The 13,183-nt window shown below is 38.0% G+C and overlaps 2 protein-coding genes across 3 annotated transcripts in view; both read right to left on the bottom strand.

The window, feature by feature from the left end:
• Window positions 1-143: 143 nt before the first annotated feature.
• Window positions 144-3,481, bottom strand: barhl1a (BarH-like homeobox 1a). The gene is made up of 3 exons (XM_083527721.1): window positions 2,707-3,481; window positions 1,425-1,647; window positions 144-887 (listed from the first exon to the last, which is right to left on the bottom strand). The coding sequence occupies exons 1-3, from the start codon at window positions 3,077-3,079 to the stop codon at window positions 584-586; spliced, it is 900 nt and encodes a 299-aa protein (XP_083383847.1). The 5' UTR covers window positions 3,080-3,481; the 3' UTR covers window positions 144-583.
• An 853-nt stretch (window positions 3,482-4,334) lies between these two features.
• The window catches only part of cfap77 (cilia and flagella associated protein 77), a 15,107-nt gene continuing 6,258 nt past the window's right edge, over window positions 4,335-13,183 (bottom strand). For both annotated transcript variants that reach the window (XM_083526737.1, XM_083526738.1), the window contains exons 3-7: window positions 12,322-12,421; window positions 11,121-11,355; window positions 7,748-7,853; window positions 7,132-7,233; window positions 4,335-4,594 (exon numbers count right to left, since the gene is read on the bottom strand). In XM_083526737.1, coding sequence (XP_083382863.1) covers window positions 4,472-4,594; window positions 7,132-7,233; window positions 7,748-7,853; window positions 11,121-11,355; window positions 12,322-12,421 — 666 coding nt within the window. In that variant the 3' untranslated portion in view covers window positions 4,335-4,471. The remainder of the gene's footprint in view (window positions 4,595-7,131; window positions 7,234-7,747; window positions 7,854-11,120; window positions 11,356-12,321; window positions 12,422-13,183) is intronic.

The raw sequence follows: 13,183 nt of genomic DNA, 5'->3' as shown, positions 1-13,183 counted from the left end.
TATCCACGACACGGGGACAAACAATTTCCGAAGTATTATTCCGTTACAGGTATTTTAACAGCCCCGAAAATTCTAATAAATTAAAAACAATAATAATAATAATAATAATAATAATAATAATAATAATAATTAGGGATGTTTGTGGGAAGTTGTCGCAATTGTACTACGAGAAATAAAAAAGTATGTAAATGCATGTTATGTTAATGGATTGTCCAAACTTTATTATTATTATTGTTATTATTATTTACAATTCACGTTCCTCTATCTTGCATGTTTGTTTTTGTTGTTATTTTGAAGTATTTGGCTGGTTGTTTCTGGTCATCAAACAGCTGAAATCTGCTATTTTTGGTTTGTCGGACCTTCAATTCCTCCTTTACAGCCTCATTTGTGTCCACACGCTGCGCGAGGCTTCAGCAGCAGCAGCAGCAGCAGCAGTCATTTGGCTTCGTCTCGATAAAACTTTACACAACTTTGCAATCAGGTTTGTCCTCTGGGGGATTTTTAAGAAACGCGTCCACGGTTATTCGTCCTGCTGCTGGTCAGTTGTGGCTCGTGTTTGTCCTTCGTGAGGATCCTGAGCCGTTCACCGCTGCGGTGTGGGTCTTGGTAAGGAGGCAGAGAGCGGGGACATGTGCGTGGACAGATGCGGGGACAGTTGGGTCTCAACTGCACCCTGCAGCAGAACTCGGGGTACGAGGGGCCTCTGCAGTGCCGGAGGTGCCGCTGTGGGTCCTCTGTATAAATACAGTCCCGCTGCAGGGTCCAGACCAGACACCAGGCCCTGTGGGTAGAAATATGGCGACGGGAACATCCTCTGAAGAGCAGAATAGTTTCCTGCTTCGGCAAGCAGCTCCAAACCGACTGCCGTCTGTCGCTTCCACTTTGTCCTTAATCATTAAAAAAAAGAAAAGAAAGAAATCTTTATATTAACCCTGTTGCTTTCTTTTATTCTTTACGCAAAGTAATAAAATGTCGTCTTAAAAACTCTTTTTCTAACCATTATAGAGTTTTTAAACACTATAAATGTTTATATTTGCATGCGTTAGTTTTATTTTGTTTAGCATGTGTTAAACCCGTCTATCACTCAGCAAAGAGCCATTTTCTGATCAATAATTAATCATTCTAGCAATTGTGTAATTACAGCTTGGCGGCTTAATTATTCATACGCACGCAGTAATTTATTATTCATGCCCAAATATGTGGCTTCCTTCTGCAGCCTGGCAGTTCGGTTTAAACAAATGTTACAGCAGGGAAAATGTCATTTCATCCGTTTGTTTGTTTGTTTGTTTGGGTTGTTTTTTTTTTTTGCAATAAATTGTACATTGTTATAATTTATAGTTTGTATTTATATCAATATTTTTTTTTTTGAACGAGCCGCTCAGAGGTTTGTATTGAGAAGCAGACTACATGCACATGTTGCTCACCTGCGGTTCTGATACCACGTCTTGACCTGCGTGTCTGTGAGGTTGAGAGACGCCGCGAGCTCCATGCGGTCCTGCACGCTCAGATACTTCTGACGCTCAAAGCTGCGCTCGAGCTGCGCGAGCTGGTGGTCTGTGAAGGCCGTGCGTGCTTTCCGGGGCTTCTTCAGGCGTGAGGACGGACTCTCTCTGCTGCTGGAGATTTCCCTTTCGGGTTCATCTTTAGCTGCGAGAGAAATATGAGTTTAACTAACATTTCGGGGAAAAGTCTCTATAAAATTAGATTCGATTTTTTTACTTTTTGATTCAATTTTCCTGATTACTTAGTTGCAAGTTTGAGTCAGAATTAGAAAAGCAAAAAATAATCCATTTGATTGGGTTTTAGGAGGATGAGGAGCTCAAAAAGTCTTGAAAAGAATTGCAATTTTATTTATTATGAAACTAAATTTGCAGTCAATCCAGAAATTTCCGTGCTTAAAAAAGTGTCCTGTTTCATTATATCCTCGGGAAAAGTTACATAAATAAACCATAAAGTAATATTTTAAACAAAGCATGTTGTTTCAACGAATTTACATTATAATTAATAAGAAATGCATTATTTATTTACACGCAATTAAATGAACTATAATTATAACTAAAACTGTTTATTGTTTAGTATTTTTTTTTAGAAGTTTAATTGAGCTGCAGTTTTGCGTATTACTGCTTAATATGCGTTTATTTAAAACAGGTGCTTTTTAAACATTGGTTATAAATAATTTACTGTACTTTAACGAAACACTGTAGGATTTTATTAAAATGTAAAAAAAAAAATGTAACGTTAAAGAGAAAAACTGAAACGTTTTAATTGTTAGACTGTGTGCTTCATAAAAATGTAACCGTTTTAATAAAGTTTTGATTTTAGGGGTTTCGAGTTTCGATTATTGAGTATTTATAATAACAACAACAATGATAATAATAATAATAATAATAATAATAATAATAATAATACATATTTTACAAAATAAACCATTTTGAAAATAAAATGCACAATTAATATTTTTTTATTACTGCATGTCAAAGATTACAAACGCTTTACATATCAAACACTTAAAGCGAATAAATTTTTGGAATTAATGATAAATAAGACAAGTTCAATAAATAGAAATGGCACAAGTACGGAGTATTTATAGAGAAACATCTAAAATTGTAGTTTTTTTAATGTTGTTTTGTTTGTTTTGTTTAATGAAAGTATAATTATGATGAAACATTATGCTGAAGTATTTTCGGGTCTGCTTTTGTCTCTCACCCCGGTATTCACTGTCTGATGATGAGTTGCTGTGCAGTCTGTCGGTGTAGTCCTCGGTCTCGCGCGCTGAGTCTGCGCTGTTGGTGTAAGGTGCGCACGCGGCGAGCGGCCTGCAGTCCGCCAGAATGTCCCGGATTAAAAAAGAGGAGGTCACTGTTCTCGGCTGAGACATCACTAACGGAGACCCAGGCTCAGAGTCTCGCCTTGGGGACGGCGGAGAAGAGCAGTCACTGTCTATCTCTGAGCGCGTGCTGGAGGCCGGTGAGCGGCAGTCTCCCGTTAAAGCGCGCGCTGTGGAGACTCGCGGACTCGGCGGTCTGTGCGATAGCAAAGAATCGATCCCAAAACTTGAGCCGTTTGTTGGCACTTCCATTGTACAATAAACACAGCGATGAGAGAGTGAATTAAAACAGTGCTTTCACTCGAGCATCTGCGCATCAGGTGACGTGTAATCAGTGTCCTGCGTCTGGATCGACCTTTAATCGAGAATGAGCTTGATGTATTTATCCTCTTCTTGAGAAATCGTTTAGATAAAAGATAAAAGTAGTAAAAGTATAATTAAAAGTATTTTCCAAAATCCCAAGACTTTCTCCTAAATTGTTCAGATCCGGTAATACAAGTGAAAACCAATCTGTGTGAACCAGAACCGGAACAGCATGATGCTTTCAGCACCATGGACAGGCACCAGGTACTGCACCACTAATACGTCAAATCAACCGAAATCTCCGAAATCGTCTATATGTCAGGGAAAAAGTGCCGTGCATGTCGTGAAGAGAAGGACATTCAAACTTCTGCAGTGAGTGAACCAGCGAAATAGCGCACAAGAAGGCAGCGATCTCACAGGACCTCCGGTGACATCCTTTCTTAAAGAGAAACAGCCAATCACACTAAAGAAGGATGAGTTTAAGGAGCTCCGTTACGCGCGTGTCCGGAGCTCCCCGTCCCGATTGGCTGATTTTTTTTGCTGTGGGTGTTGGGTAACTGATTATAGACATGTTGAGGGAGGGGTAGTTTCCCCTTTAAAAACACACACACACACACACACACACACACACACACACACACACACACACACACACACAAATATATATATATATATATATATATATATATATATATATATATATATATATATATATATATATATATATATATATATATATATAAAACATTTTCAGCACGAACAGACTGAGCGCTGTTTTAAATACACCTGCAAAGTACTGTACAATTTATAAATTAAATAATGGATATCTCACTACATATTCATTGATCATGAAGTGAAACCTGTAAGTAAACAAAAAAAAAACCGAAAAGTGAAAAATTAATTCCTGAAATGAAACTACTTTTTGTTTTCCTGGCTATGAGTAATGTAATTTATTTACCAACTATTAAATATAACAGCATGGTCACAACTTTAAAAGTGTTGAAATTTATTCACACTAACAAAATTAATAATCGCAAATTCTTTGGGATTTTAATTATTTAGTAAAATGTATGACCTTAGATCATTTGTAACCATAACCTAGTCAGAGTATTTACAGAACTTGAGCAGTGTAACATTTTTAAATAAAAGTACTGCAATAAAAAAATGAGTCAGCAATTTAAAATGTATGATTTATTGCATCTCACAAAAGCTTACATTACACTTTATATTGACTATATGAAAGTGAAATCACTAATACTGTCTACATATACAGGCTGTAAAACAAAATAAAATCTGATCTTAAGGATAAACTGGCAGATTATATGGATAAGAATTGGTCTGTCAGTCCACATTGTAAGTGCCCTGTCCCAGCAGCCCCCGTCTGGCTACTGAGTCCATGTTATGTGCAGCCATGGCCTTCCTTCGTGCTTCAGAATCTCGAAAGGTGTCCAGAGCTGGTCCAACCTACAGGAGGTGGAAAAGAAATAATCACATGACACAAGAGTATAAACTCAGTAAAGCACAGTGAGGTCTGTGCAACATGCTTCTGTACAGGCTGTCTGGATGTCCTAGACATGGTACACTAAATTGGACTGTCAGTAAGGATTCTCATGGAAAAACAAGTCTCTCGGCTTGTCAGGGAATAACAAACTTTTTGCTGTGTAGATGTTAGGTATAGTGCAGGCTGCTACTTTTATAATAGCAGACAGGTTCAGGGGAAGTCTTGGCTGAAACATGTTTTTGTACAATGTGTTTGAGTGTGAGTGTGTGTGTGTGTGTGTGTGTGTGTGTGTGTGTGTGTGTGTGTAGGGGGGCAAAAACGTGATGAAGTGCAGTCATGCTGGTTTGTGTTCTGCTGAAGAAGAGCTAAAACATGCACTCATCAACCATGTTAATATGAAAAGTCTTACCTATTTATGTTCAATCAGCCAATCATGAAGAAATCATTCAATCACAGTGAATAACATCTTCAGATACAGACCAAGAGCTTCGGTGAATTTTCATATCAAACATAACCAAGAGTTTCGGTGAATATTCACATCAAACATAACCATAGGTAGAATTTAATGCACATAACTTGGGTGCATCAGAACACTACAGTGACTGAAATAACCATTCACAACAAAAGCATCTCAGAGCACACAACTCATTAAATCTTAAGGCTATAGTGCGCATAGGCTAATCGTAATTGCTTTCAGTGAGATTGTTGTGCTTTAGTATAATAACTGTCTGATTTGGATGCCATTCAGGCTCTTAATAAAAATATTCAAGATGATATAAACAAGTAGTTGAAGGTGGCAAATTCTACTCACAAACATTAATTCCAGTGAAGCAGCCTGAACACTGTCAAGGAGGCAACAGGAAACTGCTTGTCAGTCGTGAGTATATTATTCTATTTTCCTAAATGTTAAAAGCAAGCTTATATTTGTAACACATCTGAAATGCTTGATAGATGCTTCAAACGCTGCAAACATTGCTTCACTAAGCTCTCTTATCAAATCTAAGGGAACAGCTTGTTTAGAGGAGACAAAACCGTCACTGTATCTCTACGGTTTATTTATATAATTTCCTTGTTTAGTTGTTTTTTGCTTTTTTTTTCTAGAAATCCCTTCGTCTCTCTCCCTCTCGTTTTCTCTCAAACAAGTTTGGCACTTCAGTGTATTTCTTTTTTGAATTACAGAACAAGAACAAGCGTCCCACCAAAGGCAGAACGAGAAAGGCTTGAAGGAGAACTGCAACACAAACAAACAGATGATGGAGGGGGAAGCAGAAAAAGTGTTGCACACAGGAGATGCAAACGTCGAACCTCGAGCCATCGAGAGCACGAGCTGACAGGCCATAATGAGTGGAGGTAAATCTTTTATAAGGTTAACGTTCCCTCCTCACCATCAGCTGTCATACAAGGCAGAATTTAGCGCAGAGAAAACAAGATGCAAGATACCCGCCACCCCCCACCCCATCCAACCCCTCAATCCCCAACACACTCATTAGAGCCGACTCAGGCTGGACGACAGGACGGGGAGACCGCGTGCACCCAGCTACGGGATGTGTGGATAGATTTCAGAGAAGACGCATGCAGACAGGATGGGATGAAGGTGAAATAAAAGCAAGGGAAGAATAGAGGTGTAGGGTGGCAGACAAGAGCTAGTGTGTGCATGCATATGTATGTGGAGGTGGGGGGAGGACTGTGTATGTTTTGTAAGCATGTGTGTGCTTAGCATGTGTGTGCGAGAGCCGGGTAGCTCAGCAGGAGTCTGATTCCCTCATAATTGGAAGCACTGGGTATTGTCAATGGAGGATTTTCAAGCTTCACCAGCAGCCAGAGCTGTCAGGATGATCGGCCGCACGACAGCGCAAAAGACCAATGGAGAAAGAACACTTTTGATTTAATTGGTGGCTTGAGCCGGGCAGCTGATAGGGAGGGTGAGAGAGCTGGACTACTCCACTGGATGTGTGTGTGTGTGTGTGTGTGTGTGTGTGTGTGTGTGTGTGTGTGTGTGTGTGTGTGTGTGTGTGTGCACGTGTGTGAGTGTGTGTGTGTGCGCTCGTACAGCAACAGAATCTGAAATCATTACTTTCAATTCATATTTTTCTCCCATGCGTCCTATGACCTCAAGCTGTCTTGTCACACACACACACACACACACACACACACACACACACACACACACACACACACACACACACACACACACACACACACACACACACACACATACGGACAATAAAGTCATTATGCATTTATCCGGTCTTTGCCTCCATCAAATCCAGGCTTGTGTATATGAATTAAACACTAAGAGCAGATAACCTAAGGATTATCTTTGCTGATACACACCTCGCTTACCTGGGTAAACCATTCAAATAATATATAATACATTTTCTTATATATTCTTACTTAGTAGAGATCAGCACACCTTGAATACAAGGTAAATGTAGAAATGTGTGACTCCTGAATCACTATTCAGAGAATGAGAAGGCTGAGTTAACACTGAAAGTCTTACCTGCTGGAAGCGAGGCAGTTTCCATGTGGATGGTGGTTCCTCCAGAGGGCGATTCTTGCGGAGGAGGGTGGTTCGAGTGTCCTGATTCCTTGTTAGCTGAAACTGTGAGAAAGAAATAAGTTAAAAAAAGATATACAACCTGATAAATCAGGCAATGTAATGTGATAGCTCACTGGCGTGCCTAGCATAAGTATGCATGCCCTTGGATTTTCTGCACAACTACACAGAAATGAATTCAATTAGGGATTTTATGGCATGAATCCACACAAAAGACTATATAATATGAAATTAGAGGGGAAAAAACAGTATAGTCCTCGAAAGTATTTACAATAACAAAATACATTGTAAAAGTGATTAGTGGATACGTTTTTACTCCATTTACTGTAAAACTCTAAAATAGAAGTCATTGAGTCCATGGAGCGATCAAAACAAGTTCAATCACTGTTTAATTATAAAAAAATATACTCAAACTGTGAACCACAGCACAGAGAGACAGTAGATAAAGTGTAAAAAAACATGCAATAACCATGACTCTGCTTAGAGTGACGAGTAGATTATCTGCAATTTACTGTATTTGAGACGCTCATCACCCTGATTATATATGCTGTGATTTTACCTTCTTATTCTGGTGCTCCAGCAGTGCTCTGTCTTTGGCCAGTTGCTCCTCTAACCACCTCTGGCGATACCTATACTCCAACAGTGCTGAGATCGGAGTGGAAGGCCTGTAGAGAATAAATAAATGTGCTTTTAGTTGATCGCAGCATCCTTTCAGTCCTTTCTCTATTCTTAATGCCCATCTAACCGTAAGCGACATCGTACACCACACCAAAGCTGAGTAATTGGGGCCTGTGATATATCTTACTTATGATCTCTGGTAAGATGCCGATCTGGGCTCCACCTCCTGCTGTTCATTTTATTGCATCATTAGTACACACCACATGTCTCAGTGAGCACTAGATAAACATCCTGATGACTTTGGACAGAGACAGCAAAGAAAGCCATCCAGGCCACCATTTCATCCACGAATGGAAAATACCACCAAAACACTGGCTAAGAAGGGTGTGTTTGTTTACTGCTACCTTTTTGTTACCGGTGAAACACTGAGAAAACAGAGTTTCCACAGATACACAACTCTACATTTGATATTATGAATACCTGATATATTAGCCAATGTTATTGTTCAGTGTCTATGAGTGGTGTTTTCTAAAAACGTGTTATTTCAACATTTTAGTAAGCAAGATGTAAGGAATAAAACATTCTGGCACATGCTGTTAGTAAAATATTCAGTGACAGCATGATGAAATGATTTCTTGCAACATCTTGAGGTTTTCTATTCCTTTTATGCTACACCTTTTATACAGTGGCAGAGATCTAGCCTTTTATTGTTTCTGTTCTTTTTGTTTATATTTAACAAACTAGGTAAAAGACAGCAAGTGACTGTAATAAAGTTCTGTGGACAGATCTACTAAAGACCCAATGTAAGAGGGAGGACAGAAGAGAAGATGTAATCAGACTGCCTCACACCGACAGTCAAACATGGAGGGGAAAGCTTAATGGTTTGGGGTTGTTTTGAAGTAGGGAAGGTTGGACTGTGGCTCGTTGGAACCTACTTCACCATACAACAATGACCCAAAGCATATGTTCAAGCTCTGTAAGAATAATTTTATGGAGCAATGAGTTTGCTGGATTGTTGTCTATCACGGAATGGCCTGCCCAGTCACTGGACCGGCCATTCCGTGATAGACAACAATCAAGCAAACTGATTGCTCTGTAAAATTATCCTACTATACTACTCTGTGATGAACTTGATCACACTGTCAGGAAGAAATCTCCAACTAGCTAAGAACACCTCTTGCAAAGTTTTTGGATCAAGCCTCCACTGCTGGGCAAACTCAAACTCACTCAAATCCTTACGCTTGCTTATTTTTCCAGCTTCCAACACATCAACTTTAAAGACAAACTTGCTGTCTAATATATCCCACCCACTAACAGGCGCCATGATGAAGAAAAATCAGTGTTATCCACTTCACCTCCAAAATGTTAAAATGACATAATGTCATGCCTGGCCGGTGTATTTGTTTGGTCAAAGAATTTAAATTACCTAGTACCTGTTGCATATAAAGAAAATGAATATGCACTTGTCTAATATGCACTAAGTGTTTTCCAAAATTTTGGCAGGCACAGTATATATACAGTTTTAGTTATCAAAGAACAAAACTCCATATGTTCAGAGTTACATATAATGTCCTTACACTATCAAGAGCTATAAATCAATTTATTATAAGCCTTAACCATAACAACAACAAAATGAGTTACGTGTTTTTCTTATAACTATAACACCGACATTTCTAACTATTCAGAAATTTAATTTTAATTAGAATAAAGAGATATTTTCGTAATATTTAAATTATTTGAGTTATTTTTATCCAATGTTATCTAACAATGTCCAGTCTGATGATTTATTTATATTACATTTATAATTTTTTTTTTGACAAAATATGGTAGATCTTTAACATCTAAAAGAGAATTAATTATCACTGGAGCCAATTAAAGTGATGAAGATTATACTCACAAGAATGTATAACAATCCTGATTTTTATTTATGTATCGTCATGTTGCCCTAGTTTTTTCAAAGATTTAAATGATTCAAAGTGCAACCTCCAGTGGTAAGCTAAATTTTACAATGAGCATATCAGTAACTTTCCCCTTTGTGTGTGTGTGTGTGTGTGTGTGTGTGTGTGTGTGTGTGTGTGTGTGTGTGTGTTTGTGTGTGTGTGTGTGTTTGTAAATTTTTGTGCATGATTCTGTATTATACATGTGAACATACAGCATGCATAGTGTGTATTCTGCATTATACATGTAGAGTGCACAAGTAAATATGTCTGGGGACACTCTGCTTCCATTGTAGCACTGCATCATTAGGGCTGACCTTGGCATTGGTGAATAGCATTTGATGGATAGAGAACAGGACCAAACAAGTCCCTGAGGAGCCATGATCTTATCTTTTATTGCTCCATCCCTTCCTCCAGACTGAACAGACACACGCCGGGTGCTCTCACACCCCATGCATCAAGCGTGGAATAAATATGACACAGAGTAATGTGTGTGTGTGTGTGTGTGTGTGTGTGTGTGTGTGTGTGTATGTGTGTGAGAGAGAGAAAGAGAAAGAGAGAGTGAGTTCATGTGTGTTATTATTTTTGAATAATTCAGCTCCGCTGCAACACCTATGTGTTAGAGAAGGAAAAAGTAAGGGTAGATTTATAGAGAGAGGGAGCTCGAGGCAGCGTTCGCTCTGGTTGCTGCTGTGATAACCCTGTTTGTGTGTTAACTACAATCCGTGTGTATCTATGCACACATTCTCAGTCACATGCTTTCCTCTGTAGATTTTTCTCTTTTCTCTTTCCAGAAACACACTGTCCCCCAAGCCACTTCTCTCTTTCAGTCTCACGACTCCGGAGGTTCCCCCAGGAGCATGTTACACACTATGAACACCCATTTAACTTTAGTCTCCAAAAAAGATTCTGATAACATGCAAAGTAAATAAGTAATTAAATTCAATTCAATTAATTATTTATTTGTATAGCACTTTTAACTGGACATTGTCTCAATGCAGCTTTACACACATTCTGTGATAATAAAAGATGAATTTGATTGTTCTTTATAATTGTAAGTTTGTCCCTAATGAGCAAGCCCATGTAGCCATGTACCCAGGATCTGACCTAAAACCAGTGTGTGTGTAAAAAATGTACACTCTGCAGAAGCATGTAATGTCTAAATATCAATAAACTCTTTATGTAAGAATAAATTCTTACATTGAAATAGAAGGAAATGAAAGGAAAGGATTGAGTATACTTCTTAACGCAGCAGTAACCTGTTAAGTAGCTACATAATTCCTGAGGATTTGAATGTATTTCTAAAAAAACATCAGGCTCGCAGTTAAATACTGATTCATAATTTACAATCAAACTTTAGAACACACAGTTACCGACCGTGTAGGAATGCCAAATGTGATGCCTTCTGGTATTTGCACTGGAGCATACTTGAAGACTTCGTTAGCGACTGGGCGCCTGATATCATGAGTAGCACGATACTGCTGCAACTCTTTGGCCGTGACCAGGCCACACTTTACACCTTCACGATTCAATGCCACAAAGTCCCTCTCTTTCTTCCCGCACTGAGCAGAGTGGGAGAAAGACTGCACAGGAGCGTGCCAGCTGGAAAGTGCTGAGAGTAGAGAGACACAAGCCAGAGATCAGCCAAACAATAACCATACACATGATGACAGATAAATAATGTTAGATGTACTCATATTTTGGAATCACAGACTGGATACAATGGTCTCTAGTATCTCTCTAGTATCTCTATAGTTATACAGATTAATTTTTCCAACAATGTATACAAAGATCCCCCCCAAAAAATATATATATGTAGTGCTTCACAATGTCACTTTTTTAAGTGCACTCAGACATTCAACTACATTATGCATTAAGCATTATGAGGAGGTAAAAGGGTACTTAAAAGCAAGTCTAAAAATGTTTTATTGTATTTAAAACATTATTTCACATTGTTTGTACAAACAATAGACCTACATACATCCTTTAAGGCCAAAAGACTTTTCAAGTTTTACCTTGCAAAAAAATATGCAGTTATATTGATTGGTTACTATAAATGCAGCATATCTTTCAATTGTTTTCATATTAGTCTCGAGTGTCTTTAAAAAATGTATTTAATTTAATAAAAACATTTATAGACCAATCACAGTATTTGTTCATATGAGCCTCTATGTAGGTATGGCGATTTATTTTGGGAAATTAGAGAAAGTTTTTGTCACAGAAACTACACAGAAACAAAATTCCCATTCTCTGTTTTTCTTTAACATTTCACATTTGAAAAGAAAAATGTCTTTTGTCAACTGGTAATTACAAATATATTGTACTTACAGAAAAAAGCTTAATTATCAGCCATTAGAATACAAAGATACACATATATGTATTTTTTACATACAAGGTCCTTTTTGTTATCAAATCTGCCAAATATGCCTGAAATACATTTTGTTTCTGAAACTAAATGAACTGTATAACTATAAAGCCTGCAACATTTTCACTTTACATATGCATTTTATGGTAAATAAGAATCATCATTAAATTGTTCTGATTGTTCCACAGAAGTTTAAAAAGTTCAATCACTTACCCTTTGCCACTCCACCATCTTGGCAGGTGGTCACTACACCATAAACAAAATCTGGTCCTGGAAAGATCAGTCCTCTAGATATGGGCTTCCCAATTTTAGGCTGTAAATAGTAAGAAGTAAAAAAGTTATATAACACACACAGACACACATACGCATGCACAGACAAATCAATATACGTATATCTTTAATGTATTACATAATGCACAATGTAAAACAAAGCTCTGCGAGATGAAACTGTAATAGTTTAGGATGATTATGGAACTTGTGGAAAAACCTTAAGGAATTTTGATTACCCTGAAAAGGAACAAACTTAAAGGGACTAAACTTATACATTTGTTTATAACTGCGTAATCACTTTAAAGTTGCACTGAGACAATTTTTATTGTTAAAAGCGCTTTACGAAAACAAAATATGAATTGAATTGAACGATAAAAACATTTCAAATGCACTGTTTTCATTTTAACTCTTTATATGTGAAAATAGATTAAATATCACTGGACCCCCCACAAAAGATCTCCAATCTGCAGTTTTAAGAATACCCCTCCTGCACATCATATAAAGTTAATGGTGACTTGTGGGTAGTGACCGAAAGCCACAGACCTTTTCTGATTTACACCCAGACTGACCTGTCCAAAATTTTTGGATAACATTTTTGCTGTAACATATTTCAATCTCTCTTCACTTTTAAAAGACCAATTTTGTGGGTTTGCGCCACTGTGCTGTGCTCAACCAGCCCTTTAATCCTCTCAGCAATTTCAATCTGCAGATTGTTTTGAAGGGATCATTTAGAGATGCTTGAAGGAACGTGTTGACTGCTGGCGCAAAACGGCTAATCGGACCCCTCCGAACATTATTGTGCCTT

The sequence above is a fragment of the Silurus aristotelis genome (genome assembly GCF_946808225.1).
Source record: "Silurus aristotelis genome assembly, chromosome: 23".
Taxonomy (NCBI): domain Eukaryota; kingdom Metazoa; phylum Chordata; class Actinopteri; order Siluriformes; family Siluridae; genus Silurus; species Silurus aristotelis.
This window is presented reverse-complemented; position numbering and strand designations above follow the sequence as displayed.